Source organism: Xyrauchen texanus, chromosome 47, assembly GCF_025860055.1.
Source record: "Xyrauchen texanus isolate HMW12.3.18 chromosome 47, RBS_HiC_50CHRs, whole genome shotgun sequence".
In the NCBI taxonomy this organism is placed as follows: Eukaryota; Metazoa; Chordata; class Actinopteri; order Cypriniformes; family Catostomidae; genus Xyrauchen; species Xyrauchen texanus.
Genome location: NC_068322.1, coordinates 17,940,326 through 17,964,929, shown reverse-complemented (window position 1 = coordinate 17,964,929; position 24,604 = coordinate 17,940,326). Strand labels below are relative to the sequence as shown.

Here is a 24,604-nt window from a genome sequence, read left to right as displayed (position 1 = left end):
GGAACGTAAGGCCTCAGGGTTGTGTAAGGCCCGTGAGACCATTTTACCCACCCCATGAGGCTATTTGAGAAATAATTTGAATCCATGAATTTGTATTATACAGTACTGTCCAAAAGTTTTAGACACTTGTGAAAAATTTGCATAGAGAGGATTTCTTCAAAAATAGTGGCAGATAGGATGTTTCAAGCTTCTTGGAGAATTTTCCACAGTGCTTCTTTATGTAATCTCAGACTGACAAAATGTTCAGTGGGGTGTTATGTGGGGGCCATGACATCTGTTGCAGGGCTACCTGTTCTACTGAGCTAATCTTTTCTATTTGGAAAAGTAATTATGTGTAAGTATTTGTGAGTCTAACATTTATATTTCCTATTGACACACTAAAGCTGAAGATATAAATAACCATCTTAAGACAAATGCTTTTGTGAAACATCTTAAAGACTTTTGCACAGTACTGTATATCTATCTGCATTTGATCAGAAATCAGCAACTCTGCTCTCTAGATATTGGTATCAGCATTAGCCATTAAAAAACAAAACATATTGTCAGCCGTGTTTCATAAATGCTACCAAACCAAACCAGTCTGCATGACAATGTATCTACGAGGCCCGCTGGATATCATGGAGTGACACCGAAATAAATGAAGTGAGGCTGACACACCTATCGATCTGTACATAATCGATCTGTTCGTTCATGAGTGGATAGTGCTGCACAAAAGTGTGGCATGACCAATTTGCATAAAAATGTGATGCAACACAATATATTGCACAATGACAAAATGCAGTATATTTGTTTTGTTTTTTTTAGCTAAACCTGTAAAGTGAGGTACTAGCAATACAAAGCTCATGGGTTAGATTCCTAGGGAACACATACAGTATATTGATTATGAAGTATGTACCTTGTATGCACTGTAAGAAATAAAGCGTCTACCTCTGAATAATGTACATATAAATATTTCCAAACTATAATGATATCTATGATAATCTGGTGGACCAATGACACATTTGGTTCACAGTTGCTTCACCCCTGCTTGATATCAGAGCCAGAAAGCCGCTTGGGGCCAGTTTATGCCATTGCTTGTATTTATTTTTTCACCAAAAAGCATCACTCATCAATTTAGAGATGTGTGGTGGTAATAGAGTGATTCATTTCATGCAAACATTCCTCTGGCAGCTCTGTGCTGAAGCTAATTGGGGCATGCCAGGGAACCGCTGTTATGGATCTTGCTGTCAACTTTTTAATAGAATCTAAGATGTTTTATTAACAAAGAGATTCAATTTAAACACATAATTTCAGTGAATAAGTGCAAATATGATGAAAAATGTGCCAAACTCACCCATTTGGCATTTAAAGATTTCAGCGAAAGGTTGCAACCTCATCTTGACGTGATGGACAGAAATGTCCTCAAACTGCAAGAGATTTTGCTCTGATGCTCTGTTCTAGCAATCTGTTGTTTTCCCATGAGCCCACAGGCTTTAATAGCTTTTGTATTTGCTCCCTTAGTCTCGCTGGGTTGGGTTTTATTAGTTCCTGCAAGGATTTGTCCCACTTTGCTCTGCTATCTGTGTACAAACAAAGCTATTTCCTCATGTAGGTTGGTTTGGGTCTATTTGTGAGACATTGTTTACTTTTAAGATCTTCTTCATTTTTCTCCCTGAGCAGTACTGCACATAAAAAAAAGAAAGAAACTGTGATAAGTGCTAAAAACTGCTAAATGAGGCTCAGCCTCTTTAGTAGGAGCTAAATATTTTCAAAATCAACTTGATATTCAACAATAAATGACAGATTTGACAACTAACATAATAATAATAATAATAATAATAATTGTATTTGTATAGCACCTTTCATACATCAAGTGTAGCTCAAAATGCTAAATATATTCGAAATTATAAATATATGAAGTCAATGAACATGACTGCACAAAAATAAAAGTATAGCCGTGGCCAAAAGTATTGGCAGTGACATACATTTTGTGTTTTGCAATCTGCTTCTGTTGTTGTGGTGTTAATTCACGTTGTTTCTAGATTATTGTACTGAGTGAGCAGATGCATTTTAAATAATTACAAAAAGCTTCATTGGCCAAAAAAATGTACTTTATCATAAAAACCCAAATTTCACAGTTTTTTGGCCCTGGCACAAAATGACCAGCCAACATGATTTCACTAATCATATCAGCTAGAGGTCGACCGATTAATCGGCCGAATTTTTTGCATTTTTTACATAATCGGCATCGGCCAATATCCACGCATATCAAGCCGATTATTAGGCAGCCGCATCTGTGGGCAGCCTAGTGTTGTTGTGGAACACGTGTTTGACGCACGCTGCCCCTAGAGCCATTTTCCAGCAGAGTGAGCAGACCTCATCCAGTGCCTAAGGAAGGAGCTAAGTTCCTTGGAGAAAACAGTAAGGGTTAAATTTGTATAACTTCTTTAGATTTAATTAAAAACTTTTGATATGTTACTGCCAACTTCAAGAAAAAACGTGACAAACGCGATAGGCGACATGACGTTCGGCTACTTTGGATATTGATAGCGTAGTTGAAGTTGCATTATCACAGCAGAAGGGTTGCTATCATGTCACAATAAGTAAGCAAGAATTTTGCAATTACAGACAGTGAATCTGAGACTTTTATTTGTTCTGTTTGTGTGTCTTATATTTGAGAGGGTTGTCACTCAATGCAGATAAATAAGTAATAAAAAGATACCAACGCACTATAGGCTATTGAAGGACTGGCTTTGGTAAGCTCGGACGTCATCGGTTCTGCTGTCGGTACTGGAGAAATTAAGAAAATACATTCTTTATTGCTATAAAGAGAAAGTTATTTTATCTCGCCAGCCATTTCTGTGTATAATAATAATATGAAACCATTTGTCTGTGATGCAATTTAGCTATTCGCAGTGAGAGAGAGAGAGAGAGAACTCGCTCACGCGGTGCCACAGCGAGCACAAAACGAGCCCTGCGTAATGAGTGACAGAACTAAACATTCAGACATAGCCTGGTTTAGATATGTGATTATTAGTCTGATTTTATTTTAGATTTCGCGTTCCAAAGATTATAAAAAGAATATTTATACATAAGCCGCATTCTGTCTAGCACAACTTCCTTCCCTTCACAGCGGTGCACTGACATTTCTCCCTAAAACTCAAACTTAAAGTCAGAATAAGCACGATCGGTGATTGTTGTAAAATGCAGTCTAGCTACTGTTGCTAAATTGCGGGACGCGTTTAATAATAAAAAGAGGGCAAGAGATACCGTTCCCAAGGCGGCGCGCGCTCCGAAACACACCGCAACGAGACAAGCAAACTATAGGCTACTTTGGGTTTCATGTGCGCATCTAAACGATCAACTATACACAAAAATATGTCAAAACGACCGGCTTGAAGATTCACTTAAACACAGTTTATGTCTTAAATGGACGTAGTTAATAGTTGGGGAGAAAATATGCTGCATCAGGAGCCTATTAGATCTGAACTCGGTCTTAAAGGGGAAGCAGTCTAATAAACATGTGACGATTGAGCCATTACTGTCGGCAGGTCATCCCCGTCCACCTGGATGAGGGAGGGGACAAGGGGAGGGAAACAGAAATAATAAAAATGTGTTGGTACTTCCTGTAACAGTGTAGCACCCCCCAAAAAAACACTACAATTTAAACGAGAGGGAAAAGGCCAACGTGGAGCGGCAGTGAGAAAGAGAGAGGAGAGAGAGATGAAAAAAAAAACTTACTCCGCAGTTCTCCGATACGCCATAGCATGTTCCTCGGCCACTCCTCCACCCTCTAACAGACGACAGCCGCGCGTCTCCGGGCGGATCGTAGGCAGTCCTCCAGCCCCTGGCAGATGGAACACCCGCCACGTTCTCGGGGAACAGAAGGGGTCTCCCCCGCCTCTGGCAGCGGTTCTCCCACTCCAGGCGGTCTGCAGCGAGCCCCTTCTCCCCTCGCGGTCAGCGGCCGTCGTCCGCTTCCAGGCGGCTCCCCCGGCAGATGGCCGCAGCTGCTCCATTGCGGTGGACTGTAGTGGCGAGAACTCTACTACGGCGTATCCTTCCTCCTTCCCGGGTTTCGGCACCAGTGTAAAGAAGTTCAATGGGAAGGAGGAGGCGAGAACCGGCTTGTCAATATAAATAATATTTTAATAAAAACTGAAACAGAAGACACAAACACACATGGCGGACATGTCCATAAACGATCTCTCTCTCCCGCACAATCCTCCGCAGTCGGCCTTTATCCCTCTCGGAGGCTTGATTAGCCTGATAAGGGACCGGGTGTGTAGAATCATGACCCGTCCCTGTCCTCCGCCCTCCGCCCTGCCACAATAATATCTGCATTTAATAATAAATAAGTACAGACTACCTTTTATTGCACAAAATTACAATAGCACTCACAAATAAACAAAGTATGCTTATTAAACTGTTTTCATGGCAGTGAATTTGTTACAAAAGCAATGCTTTGATGACTCTTGCCATGGAATTTAGAGATGCAACTTCTTAATAAAGCACAGCATTTTGTCAGCACACTAAAACCACAGAAAAAGTGATATATCTGAATATATTTAGATACATCTTAAGCCTTACAACAAATAAAAGTATGATTAATTGTGCACATTTTTTAGCATAATTATTTTTTAAATATTTAGTCACATTGAATTAACACATTAAAGCAATAGCCCTAAAATGTACCCTGCTAAATTAAGGCAGAAATGTGTCGTCAGTCAGTGAAAAGGGTCTAGTCTGTTTGGGGGTGCTAGTGGCCAGAAATGACACGCTTCACTTTTAAAGGTGCACTCAGTAGTATAGGCGGTGGTTCTTGCATGTGCACAGGATGGGGGGTGGGGACAGATTGAGAGGGAAATTCATTAGAAGAGCGATTGAAAATCTGGCTGATGCAAACTTTCTAAAATCCAAGGAGGACAAATGGCTAAGAAACAGACCGAGAGAAAAAGGTCAGACAAATATAATCTAAAAAAAGAAGTATTATGATAAGTCGAGGGCTAGGAACCGCGTCAACATCTGCGAGGCTTTTCAGTGGTGGGGAGACCCCTGAGAAGTAAAAGGCTTGAAGACAGAAGCAGAAGTTGCCCTTTTTCTTCTCGATATGTGGGTAACATACATTTTGCTATGTTTCACAGAACCCAAATATGCTGTTGTGATGTTAGATTTTAGTAGCAGGAGAGTTGTGAGTGTCTGGATCTGGTGTTCGTAAAACTGTCTGGCGTGCATTAATTTGGGGGCGGAGCTTCCAAAGGAGTGCTGAAGGGAGGGGTGTGTTAACCAAAGACAAAACATTTATAAAATAGTAGATAAAGTTGAACTCACTAATTAATATGCTGGTTTTTAGATGACAAGCCAACCATCCCCATTTAGTGTCTTGATTATGGTATGAATCATACAGAGAAAGCAATGACAAACATTCACCTCTCTTCCATTCCATTGCTATTTTGCAACAACAGACCACGAGTGACCCCAGTAAATGTGTCTATGCCGAGGTGAATGGAAGGGGTATGGCAGTGTGACATCTTTTGCTCCATGTAAAGAGAGCACTGAATGCTTTCATTGGCCCCACTGGCCCTGAGCAAGTCTATTTCCATTATCCCACCAATCGATTCGTTGCAGCTCCACCATTTCTCCCTGCCCTTTGCTGCTATTGTAACAGCATTGCACAACTTACCTTCTTTCTGTCCTTTACTCTTAAAACATTTGTTTGTTCTTTCTCTCTCAGATGTTGCCAGAGCAATTGAGCTGCTGGAAAAATTACAGGAGTCAGGCGATGTCCCAGGTCACAAGCTGCAGTCCCTGAAGAAGGTTCTACAGAGTGAGTTCTGCACAGCCATTAGAGAGGTGAGTCACATCACCTGTAATAATCCTTGCTGCCACCTCTCTCGGAAAACCCAGTGTTGGCTACAGCAGAAATGAAGATTGTAGGGAAATGAAATGAATGTCATCAATTATGGGATGGAATCTCAGCCTCATCTGAGCATGTTGTTAGCGACAGGTTCAGTAATATGTCTGAAGGCAGTATGCGTCTGTCAGGCAGAGATAGTGGCAACGGATGCCTGTTCCTCTCTGCTCTTCCCTACTTGTTACATACACTTTCTGAAACACATTTATTCAGAGAATGAGGTTTGGTAGATCGTGACCTGGGCCACTGTGGTTTTAAGTGCAGTTGCAGCACAACATCCTTGCCATTTTAAGATGTCCCCATCGCCCATTTCCATGTTCAAATAGCAGAGCCGCACAAGTAAACAGATGGAAATGGTTTTCAACACACTTTATCTCACTCACAGGCACATTTTTCAATATTGCCTTCATGTGCTATCCTGGTGGAAATATTTTTCCCATCTAGGGGTGTCTGAGAGCACAGGGTGAGCAAAGAAATGGTTATGTTAATTTGTATGTTTATTTAATTCATTATTACAAGGTTGATTACATGCTGCTCTTAGGTTTGACACCACAGTGTGTGTGAGTGAGTGTGTGTATAGCTGTGTGATTGTTCATTGTGACACAATACAGAATATCAACTGATCCCTTATTTTAATCATCCAGGTGGAAGCAGCACACTGGTAGTGGCTGAGGAGAGTCCACTGTTCACTATGTAAAATGCTTTGAGTGTAGTGTCAGATAAGCACTATATAAGTGTAACATTCATTCAATCATATAGCAAGATTTTTTCAACAGAAAGTCTGGTCCACTTTGGAGCTTATACTGGCCAAGAACTGCCAACTTACACAGGAAAAGGCCATAGAATGGACACATTAACTGACCAATAGCAGTTTGTTTTAAAAGATTTTCTGATTAATCACTTCATTTGAACAATAGCGATACTTAAAAATCACAAGATCATTTACTCTATGGCAGTATTTATTGCAAGACAAACACTGGTTGATCTCATTAACAGGCCAAAAGCAAAAGAGAGTTCATAGAGAATCTTCATAAATAATGAGAATCTTAAATATCGCTTTTTATTTCCTCATTTTGGTACCCGTGTGCTGTTTGACCAACATGATCACACGGGATGTCGGCATGTTGTTGTGGCAGGGCGGAGGGCGGGGCTGGGTCGTGATCATACACACCCGGTCCCTTATCAGGCTAATCAAGCCTCCGCAGTCGGCCTTTATCCCTCTCGGAGGCTTGATTAGCCTTGACCCAGCCCCGCCCTCCGCCCTGCCACATTAGTATATGAGAGTTCCGGTACCCCAAGATCAGACACATTATGCCGACTCACAGACAACATTTACATTTATGCATTTGGCAGACGCTTTTATCCAAAGCGACTTACAGAGCCCTTATTACAGGGACAATCCCCCCCCGGAGCAACCTGGAGTTGTGGTGGCTGTGGGATTGAACCGACAACCTTCTGTTTAACAGATTAGTGCTTTAGCCCACTACACCACCACCACTCCCACACAAGCGCCATCTCCTATCAGACATTTTTTCATTGGCTCCAGTGTGTTTACCTTCATATACCCAAGTAATCATAATCTATTCAAATCCAGTCAAAATCGGAATCAAATCGAGAGCATGTTAATCAAAATCGAATTTAATTTGGACATCTGTATTGACACCCAGCCCTAATTCGTTATGTTTACATGACATTTAAAAAGCTAAAAAGCCAAGAGCAATGAGTTTGTGCTCCCTTCAGCTCCAAAATGTTACCCCCAATCAGTCTAAAGTTGATTCAGGACTTAGCTGCAGAAGAACACGGTCTGTGCGTGTGCTTTCTGTGAGTACACCAAGGTTAAAAAAAATTAAATGCGTACACACCGTACCATCAAATGCTGAAATGCTGCTAGAAACGTTACTCACTGTGCTCAGAACCATTCAGACTGATGATTAAAAATAAAAGTGTTTTTTCTTTCCTGGCAAATTCCTTCAAACCTGTGCACCCTGACTCACGGATATTGTTTAAAGCCAGACAATCAGATCTTGCAATTTTAGAAAATCTCTTGCCATTTTTGGGTATAATATTCATCAGACGGTGTGCTGGTTTTCTGTCTGAGGCTGATACTAATACACTAGTAGCTATGCATGATCAAATGTGCCAAACCTGACATGGAACATCTGTAGAGGCATGCTTCAGATTGGATACGAGATTCATTTTATCAAGCTCAACACCAGATGTCACAACAGATGAATCATTAAGCACAGTTTCATTTTGCCACTGTAGCATCACAATCTCTCATCAACCGAGAGTACAGTGCATAACTGTAATAAAACTTTCAGTGGGACATCAATTCACTCTCCCAGCATCCATTAGGCCGCAGTTTCCCCAAGCCTTGCATTGATGCTCTATGAGCTCATTTCATTGCGCACGGTATCATATGGCGCAATCTGTCTCTTACATTCCCATAACGAGGGTATGAGACGAAATTCGCTAGCCACAACATTGGTTCAATTTACAGTGCCATCAGTAAAGCTCTTCATGGCAGGAACAATGTCAGTATGATGAACTGTGCCATGCAACGTCCTCCAAAAAGAATAGAAAAAGAAGATCATGACTACAGCAACTTTGGTACTTAATGACAAGATGTGTCACTCTGACCCATTCAAATGAGTCATTAAGCTCGCTTAGCCATGTGAAATGAAAGTGACTGGCAAAATTAAGATCAATAAAGACACTACCATCTGCAAAACACAGACTGATTCTCAACTACAGGGTTTAATTGCTCTGACATGTTGTCAATAACCACAGAAAATAATTCAACTTGTCTTTCCAACCAAACTAAATGTATAGTTACCTATTCAAGACCTCAGTCAGTCCTAGATTACAGCTATTCTCATCTAGTCTTTGACTATGTTTGAGAAACCCCAACAGAGAAATCAGTCGTTTTTTCCTGCTTTCTAGTGGTATCTGATCATTTAATGCTACTGTAATGTATTTTTGAAAGTCAGAAAAAAAACTCTACTAACCTAAAACCCAATTTCTTCCAGTAACGTGCTATCAGATGGAATGAATGCTTTAATCTTGGCGAGAATCATTTCCCACAATCCCACCGTCTGTCAGAGAGATCATCAACTCTGCAAACGTGTGTATGACTTCAGACACAAATCCCAAAGGAATACAACAACAGGCCATTATCAACCAAGAGCCTAGTGAATCAGTGCTTACTCCTGTTCTATGGGGTCACAGATGTCAAATTCTCTCTTTTTGAACTGTGAAATTGTGTATTTGTGTATGTGGAATAGCCTCTTTGTGCCATGTTTGTCTGGAAAAATATACAAATGAGAATTGTCATGGCAAACCTAGCCTTGCAAAGCCAGACTTTTGACTTGAGTCTTAAAGTCTGGTCCACTTAACAGCTTATTCTGGCAAAGAACAGCCCTTTGGCTTTGTTTTCTCAAGCTGTTTAGGGGCGGGATAATCTGAAATATCTGAAATGGAACTTGAGTGCCTATGGCTGAATCACAGCCGTGCTGACATACGGCCAGAACAGCACTATTGCTCGTGTGGTATTGTATTAGTATATCACTCTGCCTGTTGTGTTATCTGGGCATCACAAATAGGTTTGGCAGTTCGTTTGGCTAGACGCGTAGTAAAATATTGCATATAAAGAGTCCTTTTTGGTATTCATATATATATATAGAAGAAATAAACAAAAAAAACAAACACACAAAGGTGTCTGGCAGCTGCCCGTAAATCTCTCTCTCGCACTGCAGCTTCCAATTGGCCTATATCCTTTCTGAGGCTTGATTAGCCTGATTAGGGGCCGGGTGTGCAGCATCATGACCCGGCCCGCCCTCTGCCCTGTCACAAAATATATATATATATATATATATATATATATATATATGATTTACTTTGAGTCTAACCAAACGCATTGCCAAACTTCTCTGCTATTTTAATGCCAGCTTTATACAACACAAGTATTCCTTTAACAGTGTTCTCTTGCACGTCATGCACAAGAAACTCTGAATACGAATATGCAATAATGAAATAAGAAAACGAATTATTTCTTAATTCAAATAACACTTTAAATGAAATGAAAATACAATCGAAGTAACGAAGTGGCAAAAAAATCATACCAAATCCAAACATTTTACCCTCTCCAACTTCATCCACCGGCCTTTTTTGCAGTGACTTAAAATCACGCTACGACAACAGGTGGAAAAATACGAACACCAATTAGGTCATAGATACAATTGTAAATATAAGCTTAATAATAATTAAAAATAAAACATGACCTATAGTTTAACACAAATCTCATGAAATTTTGTTTCATAAAACAGCTACAGCAGTGATTGTCAGGGAAAGAATTTGATGATCCAGTATATTCTCTAAGTTGGGACAGGAACGTTATTGCCACCTGATGTGGAATCTCCAAACTGCAAATGCAGGAACTGAATTTAGACTTTGCTCTGAAAACAGACGTGGTGCTGAATCGTCTTAGTGCAGTATTTCTCAGGAAAATAGCAAATTGCACTTTGCACCACTTTATTAACATACAATACACCCACAGTTTGCACATACACCCACATATAGCTCAAACACTCCCAACCACAGCCACTTGCATTTTGCATTGGCACAAAAATTGCGCTTAGAATCAGCGTCTCACGAAAAAAGCAAACTTTGCATGGTCACAAAAACAGAGCCCTTGGTGTGAATAGGCCTTTACTGTTACATCACTAGTGCACATGTTTTTTTCTAGCAAACTCACAAAATTGACGTTCCGTGACTTGTCTTGAGGAATTCAAAGCGACGCATACCTCTTGCATTGAGCGGTGCATTGAAGCCATGTGAAAGGGCCATAATAGATTGCCACAGAAATACACCTACAACAACTTTAATTTCTTTGGAGTTTTCTGTAAAACCATCCTTTTGAATTTGAGTAAATGTGTGTAGATGTGTGATCAGAATTTATGTTATTTCGACAGACAATAAACTAAGTGGAATATACAATTATACTTGTGAATATCTAGCGACCAATTGCCTCAAACACTAAACTCAAAAGATGTAAACAAAAGATGTAAAGAGTAAGAAAAGGATGTTTCAAATGTGAACAACCGAAGGCGTCTCCTCACTCTGCCTCCCTCGTATCTCTATCTCTGTTGTCTTCTCTTTACAGACATTACAGACTATCATTTCCTCTTTATAGGCAGGAAAGCACGCTCTCTCTGGCCTATGGGCATTTTTCCCCACTCTCAAAAAGAGTAGTGAGGAGTCGGGAGCAATACACCTGTATGTGTGTGCTATTCCTGCTAAGATAAATCAGATCTGGATTAATGACAGCCAATGGAATACCCAGTGAGCTTTGAGGAAACAGAGTGCTCCCTGTAGACATGGGAGAGAGGAAGACTGAGAAACAAGAACTAAGCTGAGACAGAATTGTGGAGAAAGGAGAACTGGAAGACAGGATGAATCTCAAAGTATGTGATATTTCTCCCCAGAATCAAAAGAAAAAATAAGAAATTATAAATGACTTTGCATAAAGTTAACAGAGACTATTTGAGGACCATTAAGATTTTTTGGAACTGTAACATTATTGTCATTACAATTTAGCATATTTTGCCATAATTGTATTTATTACTGTAATGCAAATGTAATGAGGACTCTGGTTGAGTGGGATCCATGTACAGTTTATTAAACACAACAACTCAATTACAGACAGGCGTAGGTCGAATAATCCAGCCAAACAGTAATATCAGAAGCAGGGCAGAAACGTAGTGAGACAGGCAGATGTTCAGGGCAGGCAGCAAACAACACTGTCAGTAATCCAGTCAGACACAACAGTAGGCAGACAGTAAACCGACGTAAACGGTAAATATCCAAAGCAGAGTCAAACACAGGTAAGACGGGGAATGGGAAACGCTCAGTAATGTATCCGGGGCAAAACAAGACTTCACAATTAAATCAGGAACAGGTGAGCAGGTAATCAGTGTCCGTACGGGGATTATGGGAAATGGAGTTCAAGGTGGAAAGTCAGTATTCGGGTGATGGAGACCTCCGGTGGTCGATAGGGGAATATTCACCGGCGTTCGTAACAGCAACAAAAATTTCACTCTTATTACTACAGTAATACAGTAATGCTTATTATCCTGATCGGACAATAATGTTTTATTAAATTAGCATAAATGAAAGGTAATAGAAAAATGGTACCATGATACCTAAATACTTTACCATTTAAATAGGCCTAATATATCATTTTTCCACATTTTGTTTTTTTTTGTTTTCTTTTTTATGGTAATGAGAACTAAGGAAAAAATTTGCTAAATTGCCACAAAAATAGTTTCAAAGCAAAAATATGAACTTGTCCTAAAATATTGTTTAAATTTTTTTTAAATACATATATATTTTTTTATTTTTTTTGCTCTTGACAGATTTGATATGATTCAACTGAATAGGCAAAAGAGAGAGGTGATATTATTGAAGGCACAATGAGATAAGTGGTTAAAAAGAGCCCTATTAGTCTTGTTGACTGCCTTAAAAATTACACTACCAACAACAAATGGATTGTTTTCCAGTAGAAGTACTACATAAAATGGTTCCCAAGGTCTGTTTTCTCAATCTAAGATCCCAAATAGATATTGATGAGCAATAACTGGTTTGAACATCAGGATCAGTGATAGTACCAAAAAGTACTTTTTTAAGTTTAAGGGTAACTTGTGTGTAGATTTGTGTTTTAATAGCTTTAATTGAATTACTTATTAGAGAGTACAAAATCAAAACGTAAATCATATTGGCATTTCAACCACTTGCTGTTTTTGTAGCCAGTTTATAAAATGACATCCTGAAATACCTTGACCTTTTATTGATATTCATGCCTTTCCAAGACACACAATCTTCTACACGTAAAGACGCACGCACAAAGAGGTATTGCTCTTGAAAGTCTTACTTAGGTCTTAAATCTATTGAATTGTTTTGTCTGGATGTATAGATCTATCTATTGAATTTATAAATGTTTTTGCTAATAAAGGGTATTTTTAGCGGGTTCTTTGTTAATGGCACACTAAACAAAATAAGGAGCTAAAAATGTTAATGCAGAAACTCTAATAGGTGATTGTGATTTTAAAAGTGTTGTTCAGTTTTCATATAAAATACTGGTTGTTAAATTTGGCTGTGAAGGTGAACTTGAGTGTTTTGAGACAGAAGCCATATGAGGTGGAGGTATTAAAGGGATAGATCATTAAAAATGAAAATTCTGTCATCATTTACCCATCATTTGTCAAACACCATAAACCAAGATGCTACGTGTCAGGTTTGATGCCAATTGGCATTGGTTCTTTCTACTTAGATTCACTACTGTAATATACTCTGCATTGTTTCAGGAGACTTGAAATATAGCTTGTTGTATATGGATATATTCACCAATCAGCCACAACATTAAACCACCTACCTAATATTGTGTAGGTCCCCCTCGTGCCACCAAAACAGCACCAACCCACATCTCAGATTAGCATTCAGAGATCATATTCTTCTCACTACAATTGTACAGAGCGGTTATCCGAGATACCGTAGACTTCGTCAGTTTGAATCAGTCTGGCCATTCTCTGTTGACCTCTATCATCAACAAGGTGATTCCGTCCACAGAACTGACACTCACTGGATGTTTTCTGTTTTTGGAACCATTCGAGTAAATTCTAGAGACTGTTGCGTGTGTGTGAAAATCCCAGGAGATCAGCAGTTACAGAAATACTCAAACCAGCCCATCTGACACCAACAATCATCCATGTGATTATCTAATCAGCCAATCATGTTGCAGCAGTGCAGTGAATAAAATCATGCAGATACGGGTCAGGAGCTTCAGTTAATGTTCACATCAACCATCAGAATGGGGAAAAATTTGATTTGGACCATTGCATGATTGTTGGTGCCAGACGGGCAGGTTTGACTATTGAGCAGGTTGGTGGCACGAGGGGGACCTACACAATATTAGGCCGGTGTTTTTAATGTTTTGGCTGATCAGTGTGATATTATATATTGCAATGATATTGTATTGAACTTTTAGTGCTTTTTTGTGCTTTATGGAGCTTGACAGCTGATCACTATGATTTTGTTGATAAAAGAGTTCAGAAATTTATTTTGTAGAAGTAAGTCATACAGTTGCAATGATATGAAGGGGATTAAATGCTTACTGAGTTTTCATTTTTAAATGAACATTCCTTAAACTGAGGAAGACTTCATTGAACCTGCTGCAGAGCCTCAAGAGACTTCCCAAACATGCTGAATTTTTAAAGCAATGACAAGCCAGACACATAAAATAACAACTGCAGTAAATAAATAAGGGGAACAACATGCTGTAGAAGACGCTGTGCTCACATCATAAAGGTAGTGCTTTCAGAATTAAGCATATTTCACCTGCAGGTTGTCATCTCTGCTTGGTACCCGATTATATTTTGTTAAGGCATTGACACCAAGCAGACACTATCATTTCTTTTAAAGCAGATTCTAAAGGCCACTCGACAGTACCTGCCTGCTGAGAAGGTTTACATTGAGCAGTTTAAAGTTGGTAGAGCAACAGGCATAGAAAGAGACATTTAAAATAGTCTTTTATCACACTAGAGTCTCAGTAGTAAGATAGGAAATGAGCTATCACTTACACAAGGTGAAGCGACACAACTATTTAGTGAATTTGCCCCAGATTTCTTATTTGGTAGAGACAGACTTCTTGTAGCACCAGCTGCATTTCAGAAGCATTGGGTAGTGAGATAAACATAGTTCCTCCAAATGCACAAAGGACTTGAAGCTTATAGTCTCGTCCCTGGGTGCTTTGAATAAAGATGTACAGTACATGCCCCTGTTTGTGGAAATAGAACTAGTGATGAATGACGATTCAAGCAGTGTGCTTTTACAAAGTCCATAGCTTGAACATGATCAAGCACAACTACGAAATTGAGACGTTTTAACAAAACAATATAAAAGGCATGATAAAGGTTTGTATTAATCGAATGGGGAATACATCTACATAGCAAAGTTTCAAAGGCCGAAAATGTTGTATTCACTCATGTAGACCTGTTTCTTTAGCATATTGACACAGTTCTTAGCATAATATCTGAAATAGGGCTGTGCTGATTCAGACATATATCTTTACAATATTGTCTGTCACTTTAGATCCCTCTATCAATATTTGTATTCAGCTATTTTTGCAATCATATCATGTCTAAGAGGCCTTACTCTAAAGACCATAGTGTAGCTCAGAATGAGGTTCTTCATTCAACGAAAGATTTAAGACAGGAACATAATTGCTTGCAATTAACATGTCAACAGTTTAAATAACTTTAATATATTTAGTAAGATTCCATTAGTTGACCTGAAAGAGAAAATTGAACGTAAAAGAAACGAATGCTTACTATAGCGCCCCTTGAGGCAGTACGAGGAATGCAATTCATACTTGCATTGTACAATTGCCATTCTAACATATTTACTGACAAATTTTGGAATTCAACAATGCATGAAATCAAGCTTACATACCTAGGACCGTTTATGTTTACGTACATGAGCCATTTTTTTTTTTTTTTGAAACCTTCATCTTAGAGAATGGTAAAGTATCATAGGCACATCATTGCGTCAATGCTTAGAATTAAGCATACTTATGTTGCGTTATGAATTGAGCACTGACACATCTCGAAATTCAACAATGCCTGAAATTGAGTTTGTGTACCTAGAAGCATTTGCATATTTTGTTTTCAAGCCTGTATGTTGGTGGATGGAATGTATCATAGGCACATAATTTCCTATTAGTAAAAAATGTTCACATATCCCAGCTAAGTTGGGGTCAGCCATGATACGGCGCCCCTGGAGCAGATAGGGTCAAGGGCCTTGCTCAAGGGCCCAACAGTGGTGCCTTGGTGGTGCTGGGGCTTGAACCCCCAACCTTCTAGTCAGTAACCCAGAGCCTTAAGCCTGAACCGCTGAGCCACCACTGCCACTAGCCACATTTCAGAATGCAACAATGCATGAAAACGAGCTTGTTTTACTAGAAGCGTTTGTGTTCACGTACTCTCGTTTTATATCACGTAAGGAAGAGTATCATACTGTATGTAAATAAGTGAACCATAATATTTAAGTCATTGACTGTATAAAGAAACTGATGCGGTTTCGCTTTTGATCACATTTATACCATTGAATTGCCCTTTCATCTGCAAATCTAGTACATTTTCTGCATACTGATTACTGAATTGAATTTGAAATGCTTACTGTTGCAGCATGCCTTTTGAGGAATATCAATCACGTTTGCTTCATGATATTCATCATCTTGATTATTAAATATCTTTTTAATGTATGCAACTGAAATGTCTTTCTCTATGTCTCTCTTCCTCTCTATTTTTTAAAAGGTCTATCAATATATGCATGAAACGATAACGGTGAATGGCTGTCCGGAGTATCAAGCACGTGCCACGGCTAAGGTAGGTCTGACTTTGTTGTTTGTACATTTCCTGGTTATTCAAATACCTGTGTTTCTGTACTACACATTAAATTATGTGTCTGCCAGACTAATGATCATTCCTCTTGTTAGCCCTTTTCAGTAGTCTAATGAGCAGTAAGCTGAAATTGAGCTGCAATATCCAGCTGAGGATATTTTGAATGTGCTTGCAGACACCTAAATCCTCTTCAGTCACTGCACCAGTGTGTTTTCAAATGTATGCTATGTGTGAAGAATGCACTCTTGCAAGAAAGATAGGAGAGTTAAAAAAAAAGAAAGAGATGGAAAGAATGACTGGATGAGCTGACTCGCTGAAAGGATGGGTCTTGATGAATGTTTTTGGCTGCATTTACACTGTAAAGCCTAGAGCACAGAACCAATATTATGTCCCGTCTACTTACATTCACTTAGATATAACTGACTGTGTTTACTTCGATACTTTACAAGACTTTGATCTGTGACAATTGATCTGTACCATGTTATCAGTGGATTACACAATTAAATTGATTCACTCTGGGCTGTCCTGTGGGTTCGCATGGATATTAGTGGGCACTGTTCAGTACTAAAACAGTTTAATCTTTTTGAGCATTTGGCTTGCCATACAGTTTATACCTACATTCACTGAGCACATTATTAGGAGCACTACATTCCTAATAAAGTGCCCACTGTGGTCATCTACTAAAGGTTCAACGTTTTGTGCATTCTGAGATGCTATTCTGCTCACCACAATTGTACAGAGGGGTTATCTTTACCGTAGACTTTGTCAGTTTGAACCAGTCTGGCCATTCTCTGTTGGCCTCTCTCATCAATAAGGCATTTCCATACACAGAACTGCCGCTCACTGGATGGTTTTTGTTTTTGCCACCATTCTGAGTAAACTCTGAAAAGAGAATGTTGTGTGTGTGTGAAAATCCCAGGAGATCAGCAGTTACAGAAATACTCAAACCAGCCCATCTGACACCAACAATCATGACACGGTCAAACATTTTGGAGATCAAATGTTTTTCTCCATTATGATGGTTGATGTGAACATTAACTGAAGCTCCTGACCTGGATCTGCTTGATGTTTTTGCATTGCACTGCTGCCACATGACTGACTGATTTGATTGTATGAATAAGTAGATGTACAGGTGTTTCTAATTAAGTGCTTAGTGAGTAAATACAATGGGCTGCATGATGAGGGTATTGTAATATGTACGTTGACTAAGGATGGGCCAGTAGTACATCAAAAATGAGTGAGGTTGACTAGTTTATCTAGATATTTATTTTCATAGTTTTTATATTTTTAGCAGCGGTGCTTTAATAAGCCGATAGACCGTTTGTGCAATAAAACACTCTAGGAAAAGTTATAATCTTACATTTAACCCGCTTTAAAGCAACAACCATAATTGTCTACATTAAAACTCCAGCCGTAACATTACATCTCACACTGCTTTTTAAAGTGAAAAAATAATCCATCTTTTTTCAAGACCTCTGCATTCTGTTCCATTCTTTTGTGTCTTGCTGGTTTTTAACATTTTGTAATGTATAACTCCCCTCAGGTAAACCTGAAACAGTTGATCAAGGGATGGGTCACAGTCACATGTCAATTTGTTTTTCTGTAATTATTGTTTTGTTTTGATAGTGCTGTTTTAATCACCATGCTGACAGTAAAACCATCTTAGAGAAGTTGTGTCTTTAAATTCACTATGAGACATGCCTGTAGCAGTGAGGGAGGTCACGAGGGCATGATCTAAGAGCAGCTATTTTAATAAGAATAAAACTAAATACAAAATAGGATGAACTTGGAAACAAGGCAAGGCAAGACAGGAAATCAGGAAGCGAAAACAACCAGGACTTAAACCGGAGCATGAACTGGGGAAAAACATTAACAACCAACAAAGGTGAACAGAAAAACAGGGCATTATATACATGAGGGATAATTAGGTAAATGACACACAGGTGAAAACCTATATAAAGTATTAATCGCTTTCACTCTTAATACTCACTTAAAACGCATGTACTCCCTCCATGGTTCACACATTGGAATTCCCATGCATTAGGTCAATTAATCTCTGTTATATAACATTGACCAAAATTCCCGAAATAAGAGATTTGTACACAAGTCATGACCAGATGTCAGACACATATTGGATTTAGAACAAAATTTAAAAGTGTCCTAAATTGCACAGCCAAAAATCTAATCTCATAAGTGCTTTTACTGTATACACACACATGCAAGATCTCATCTATGCCAAACGTCTGATATAATTGGCTGTAAATGCAGCCTTAGTGGCAGAATTTCAATTTAGCACTTTCAGCCATGCCACAACATTGAATTGGTCCAACACACAGAGGGACATATACGCCAATCCGCCAAATGTTTGCCCTGCCAAATAAAGGCCACACTGCCATCAAGACAACGCACAATCTCTCCCACGCAAAGAGGTCAATGAACAGAGAGAGAAAATACAATGCATGTTTGGATGCTACCAAGAATGCAGAGCGGTACCCAGTGATACCTTGAATGAATAGCTCAATAGGCCACTCTTGTGGGTGTTGTTTTAATTGTGGCCCAAACTGAGGGTAATAGTCTATTTGGGGTTGCCAAACATTGTGCTGCTCCTGGCTGGTTCGACATAACTTTAGAAACGACCAAGTTCCCTTGTAATTTCGGTTTATTAACCATTTGAGTGGCATTTTGGCTTGGAATGTTTTGTGAACATGTTGCTATAATTCAGGATTTGCAGAAGCTGTTATTGAAAGATGAAACAGCAATCATGTTACAACCAACAGTTAGTCTTTAACCACAAAGTAAGTGTTCTTGCACAGTGTACATGCAAAGAGGCTGTTACTTGGAGGTCTCAAAGGCAAAACAGCACAAAGTAAACCTATTAAATTATAACAATCAGAAGAAAAGGTGGAAAATTGTAATGCAAGAGTAAATTATGTTTTTGGTGCAAGAAACCTTGACTAACATTATAAGTGGGCCTCAGGAAAAAAAATATAGCCCTTCATCTTATCAAGCTATTATTCTGATAGTTGCAAAGAACAAAAGTTGAAGAGGTGATATACAGTATATTCTGGGATAATGGTTTCATGTTCTGCGATGACTTTCCTCTTTGTAATCTCTTGATTGGATGGTAATTCATGTGCAGTGTATGCTTTCAGAATTTTAATGAATCAATGTCCTTGTCACTAATGCAAGGTTATAATACATTTTTATTGGGACTTGCTACTATTTATACTTTGAAAGCCCAGATGTCATTGACAATAACTGCAACAATTTCAGCACAAAGAAAACAAGGCAATACCTTTAAGATTTGTGTTCCTCGTTTGAGCATACCTTGTGCTTATAATATAAAGCTATTGCATGGCAATGCCCATTATACCTTATTTAATTAGTATGCTACATGAGCAAGTCTACCCAAATGAGTAGAATTAACATTCTAGTCAATTAAAGTTCCAATATAGATGTAAATTACAAAATCCTTGGAATGCCTCAGAGCACCCTGCTACAGGTTTGAAAAGAATATAGAACGGAAAACACCAGCATAAGGGTAATTAGCATGCCGTGAGCGGCTTGCATGGATGCCGTTGGGAGAGTTTTCAATCAATAGCACATAAATAGGATGGAGTACAGCTCTAAAAGCCCCAGTCATCCTATGGGATTCCCTGCAGCGAGAGCTCCGGGGGTCTGGGATGCATTTCATCATTCGCTAATTGCATTCCAAATACATCACTGATATAAATGTTAGAAGCCAATATTCATTGCCATTAAAGATTCTCACTAATGCATATGGAATTTTTATGGAGCTATTGTGCATTACTTGGAATGTAAAATGCTAATGTAGACAATAAGCAAGTTGCCTAGAAACAGCAGAAACCGGTAAGCAAAGGACTTGCCTGAAAAAGAGTCGCCCGAAACGAACAGACTGCAAATGCTGCACAGCATTTGCTGACTCATCAGGTAAACATAGACTAGTCGACAAGTAAAAATAAGTAGTTGTGCAAGCTTGAAGTTGGGACCATCTACATCCACCATCAAGTCCTGGTTTTAAAAATTCTTGCCATATGTCCCCTTGCATCTTCTTCCCTTAGAATGGATGTAGGAAGTAGGTAGATTGTCTAGCATGCAGAGCACTTTCAAACAGCATTTCTTTGAGTTTGACTGAACACTCAGTCAGGTAAGGTGCTGTTCTTTCAGTTCCAGAGATCAGAAAACTGCTTGGTTTGCCTTTCGTGAATCTGCTGCCTTCAAAGTCTCTGAAAATCCTTGGTGGTGTTTTCCTTTTGATGAATGGCTTAATAGTGAGTCCCACAGTGCTGCACGTTTAGAGTTAGTCTGGATCAGCAGGAAGTGCAGAAGTCTTTCTTCCCTGTTGGTTGCCTGGGTTGCACTTTGATAATAAGCTCTGTAGTCACCAGAATTCAGACAACAAAGTGGGCAGTGGTGCTGCATATCGGATCCCCTTTTTTTTTTTCATTGAATTTACACCATGAACATATTAAGATACTGTGACAGGCAGCTAACAGGCAACAACTAACTTTCATTGCTATTGCTACATATGTTTAATCTAAGTATCAACTTCACCTTCTAACTCCTTATGAGATATACAGTAAATATGAGACACAAATGAGACAATTGTTGACAGAGTATAGAGATGGGAAATTAATGTTGACAACATAGCTATAATTTGCCGTTGGAAGAATTCAATAAAAATGTTTGAGCTCATATTGAAATCTGAAATTGCAAACTTTCGTATTTCGGCAAATATGAGTACAGTTTGAGACATTTGTGACACCATTTACACCTGGTATTAAGAATCTTTTGGTGATCCAATCACTTGGTTGGCGCTAAATACAGATCTAAACAGGGTCTAAAACATTTTGTGATCGATCACAAAAAGCACATATGAATGTGGTCAAAAACGCATCTGACCGCTTAACATTTAATGCATAAATGCTAATCTGTGCTGAATGCATCCCGGCAGCAGCGAAGCACCACCCCTGACCTGTCAATCAACCACTACATTAAAACAAGTGTTTAAACTTTTATATATACACTAGCACGAGAACTTCATGGGTCTTCTTCAGTGTGTCTGATATCAACATGCAGAGACACTTATGAGAAGCACGAACATCTGCAGCTCAGGTTAATACAACTAATCCACTAAAATACCCGACAATTCTGCCCAAAATGTTTTCGTGCTTCGATAAAATTTCAGATGCTTCTGGGAGAAATAGCTTACCTTTTTTCCGCACTTTGTCTCTATTGACTTTGTTGCGGCGTATTATCATGCAGTAACACGCTGATATCATGATTGCTGTATGTCATCATGAAACATCCCTCCCCTCCAAATCTGATCACAAGTGGTCACAGGAGATGCTTTTAAGTGACCAGAGCAATGTGTCTGACCTGACCATGGGGTCATAGATGTCTCTTCTTAAACCCTAGAGGAGACATTGGAGATTATTGGGGTCTTTTTCAGGGGAAACATATGAGAGACTTAATAAAAGCATTTTTATTTGTTCTCCATTTAATCTTATTGTGGCCTAGAAGAAACAGTTGAATCTCATTTGTGATTTACTCCCACCATGATGAGATTCTTAGAGATTAAAGTCGGTAGTTGTTTAATTTAGCTCTTAGGAATGTGATGTTGGAGGATTGGTTTGTATAGAGCACTTTAGTGGCTTATAGTCCTTGAATATCAATCCACTTAAAGGTGATTTAAGTTAAAGGGGCTCATGCCAGTCATCTAATTGGATCTTTTACTAAAACCATATAACACAAGAATTCCTTTCTTGAATGCATAGGACATATATCTCAGTAGTGGTCAACCAATATGGGTTTTACAATGCTGCCAAGGTCAATTTTAGTAGATTTTTAGTGGATATGCAAAGTAAGTTCCACTTAAGTTCACACAGGTCTTTTAGAAGAGTAACCACATTTGTAGTCCATCACATTTACTATGGACATATTTGTCTATCAACTGTTTGACAACCAGAAAGTGTCCAAATACTATTTGCATTTATTTTTAACAGTACATGTAACTGTTGTATCACTCTAAACCTAACAGTTTTCTTTTTGTGAAATGTTTTGCATGCATGTGCTTTGTTTATTTCAAATAAATGCCACCTGGTTTGATTTTTAGTTTTCTAATAAAGTGACATTTGTTAATTTTTAAGTGTGACTTAAGTGACCAAATACTTCTTGGGGCCGCTTTATAAAATACAGTTTAATGAAAGCAAATGAGATGCACACAAAATTGCTGAAATTTGATTCTACACAATATTTACTCGAAATTCACTCAAGAATATATCAAAAAGAAAACGTGCATTGCTCATCGACAAAGCTGTCTGTAGATTTTGGAACGGACTCAATGCGGTACCAAATGCAATAGACTAGAAGTGGATGAAAATCTCCCAATTAATCAGTCTGCCCAATATATCAGTCTACCACTACTGCCAAGTTCTCATGTTTCATAATCACACTCTCTGAAACTTTTTGGTTCCTGCCAGGCCACAGTGGCAGCGTTTGCAGCCAGCGAGGGTCATTCTCACCCAAGAGTGGTGGAGTTGCCCAAGACAGATGAGGGGCTGGGATTCAATGTGATGGGTGGAAAAGAGCAGAACTCTCCAATCTACATTTCCCGCATCATCCCTGGGGGCGTGGCCGAGAGGCAGGGTGGCCTAAAGAGAGGTGATCAGCTCCTGTCCGTCAACGGAGTGGTAAGTGGCCAGTGTTTAACTTGCAACTAACACTAAATGCAAGAAAGTATATTTTCTTATTTATGTTGACATATTTCTTCTTGAAACAGGAAGTTTAAAATGTAGATGAGCTAACCCTTTTTCTAAATAGCCATTTAGTCTTTAGTTTATGTCACAGCCTTGAACCGTGATTTGCTACTTGGTATTGCTAGTCAGAAAAAGGTGGTTTTAATTAGTGGGACAGAAGTTCTAATTCTAGAAAGCATTTTATTGGGCACAATTCGTATAACCCTTGTGAACAAGATGAGCCATCAATACTTTTTGTTTGTGTTCACGAAAAACTGTAACATTTAAATGTACATTCAGTATGTGCTAAAGGTTGATTGACAATTTTTAGAAGTACACTAGCATATACAGTAGATGGCCTCAAAGCTAATAGACTTGGACTAAAAATCACAAAAGTCCAAAAGAGTGCAACAGTGCACGCTCACTATTTAGTTGGCTCCTGAAGTGTTTTTCGGATTCATTTTCTCCATAGCGATTTTATAAAAGTCTTCAGAAAAGCTTTCCAAGCCATGAACCAAACAAACCAGAAAGATTTCAAGCTTTAATTTGAAGCAAATAAAAGGTACAAGACTGTGTGCTTAATGTTTTTAATTAGGGAATGAACGACGTAATCAAATAAAAACGATGAAAATATATAAAACTATTCATTTGAAGCTGTTGATTCTTGTTAAAGAAATAATGTATTGTTTCTGCAAAACATAGTAGGCCTAGTAGTTCAGTAGTAGTAGTTAGTAGTAGTAAAGTAGCTTGAGAATGTTGGGACACCGACTCGATTCACTGCAGCGTTCGTTTGCAGCAACTTTTCTTCAAGATTCATGGTTTGTGTATTTTTTCCACCAGGATTTCTGCAATCAAACACTTCAAATGTGTTTTTTCTTGACAAATCAATTGTGCAGATACTTTCTCTGAAGTTTATCCATGCTGTCAATACATAACATGCCTCTTAAAACTGTAGGACCCACTGGCATTTAATCGAAACACATCAGCCTGGGGTGAAGTGTAGTCAGATTATTCTGGCTGAAGGATTTTTCCACTGATTTTAATGAACAAACATTTCTAACAAGCTGATCAGATCATGGCATACTAGACTGAGTCAATCTCTAGAACTGTGACTCAGAATAATTAGATGCTGAATTTATATTAAAGTCCTAATATTTCTTTTGTTAGGCAAAGTTAAAAAAATTAAGGTATTGAAAATGGATGATCAAGACCGAAAAGGAGAGTCTGTATTTTAAAGTAAAATGGGCAGATGTCAGTAAAGTGTTGTTGTTCTTAATTCACTCTCCGGTAAATGTTTAAAATGTCAAAGCACTGTCAGATGTCAAAATTAACCTTTTCACTGAATCTGAACAATGTTTCTAAACAAGTGCTCAGAGTCATTGCTGCGGGAAATATTTTGAAGTCTGGTTCTTTGCTGTTTTCTGGCAACATTCTAGAATGTGACTATTTTATTATGCTAAGAGTAATTTATGTAAGTGTATAGAAACTAATGTCTACTT

General features: G+C 38.7%; 1 protein-coding gene across 1 annotated transcript in view; it reads left to right on the top strand.

The window, feature by feature from the left end:
• lin7a (lin-7 homolog A (C. elegans)) overlaps positions 1 to 24,604 on the top strand; it is a 43,026-nt gene that overhangs the window by 10,884 nt on the left and 7,538 nt on the right. The window contains exons 2-4 of the mRNA XM_052120318.1: positions 5,714 to 5,832; positions 16,261 to 16,332; positions 22,851 to 23,060. Coding sequence (XP_051976278.1) covers positions 5,714 to 5,832; positions 16,261 to 16,332; positions 22,851 to 23,060 — 401 coding nt within the window. The remainder of the gene's footprint in view (positions 1 to 5,713; positions 5,833 to 16,260; positions 16,333 to 22,850; positions 23,061 to 24,604) is intronic.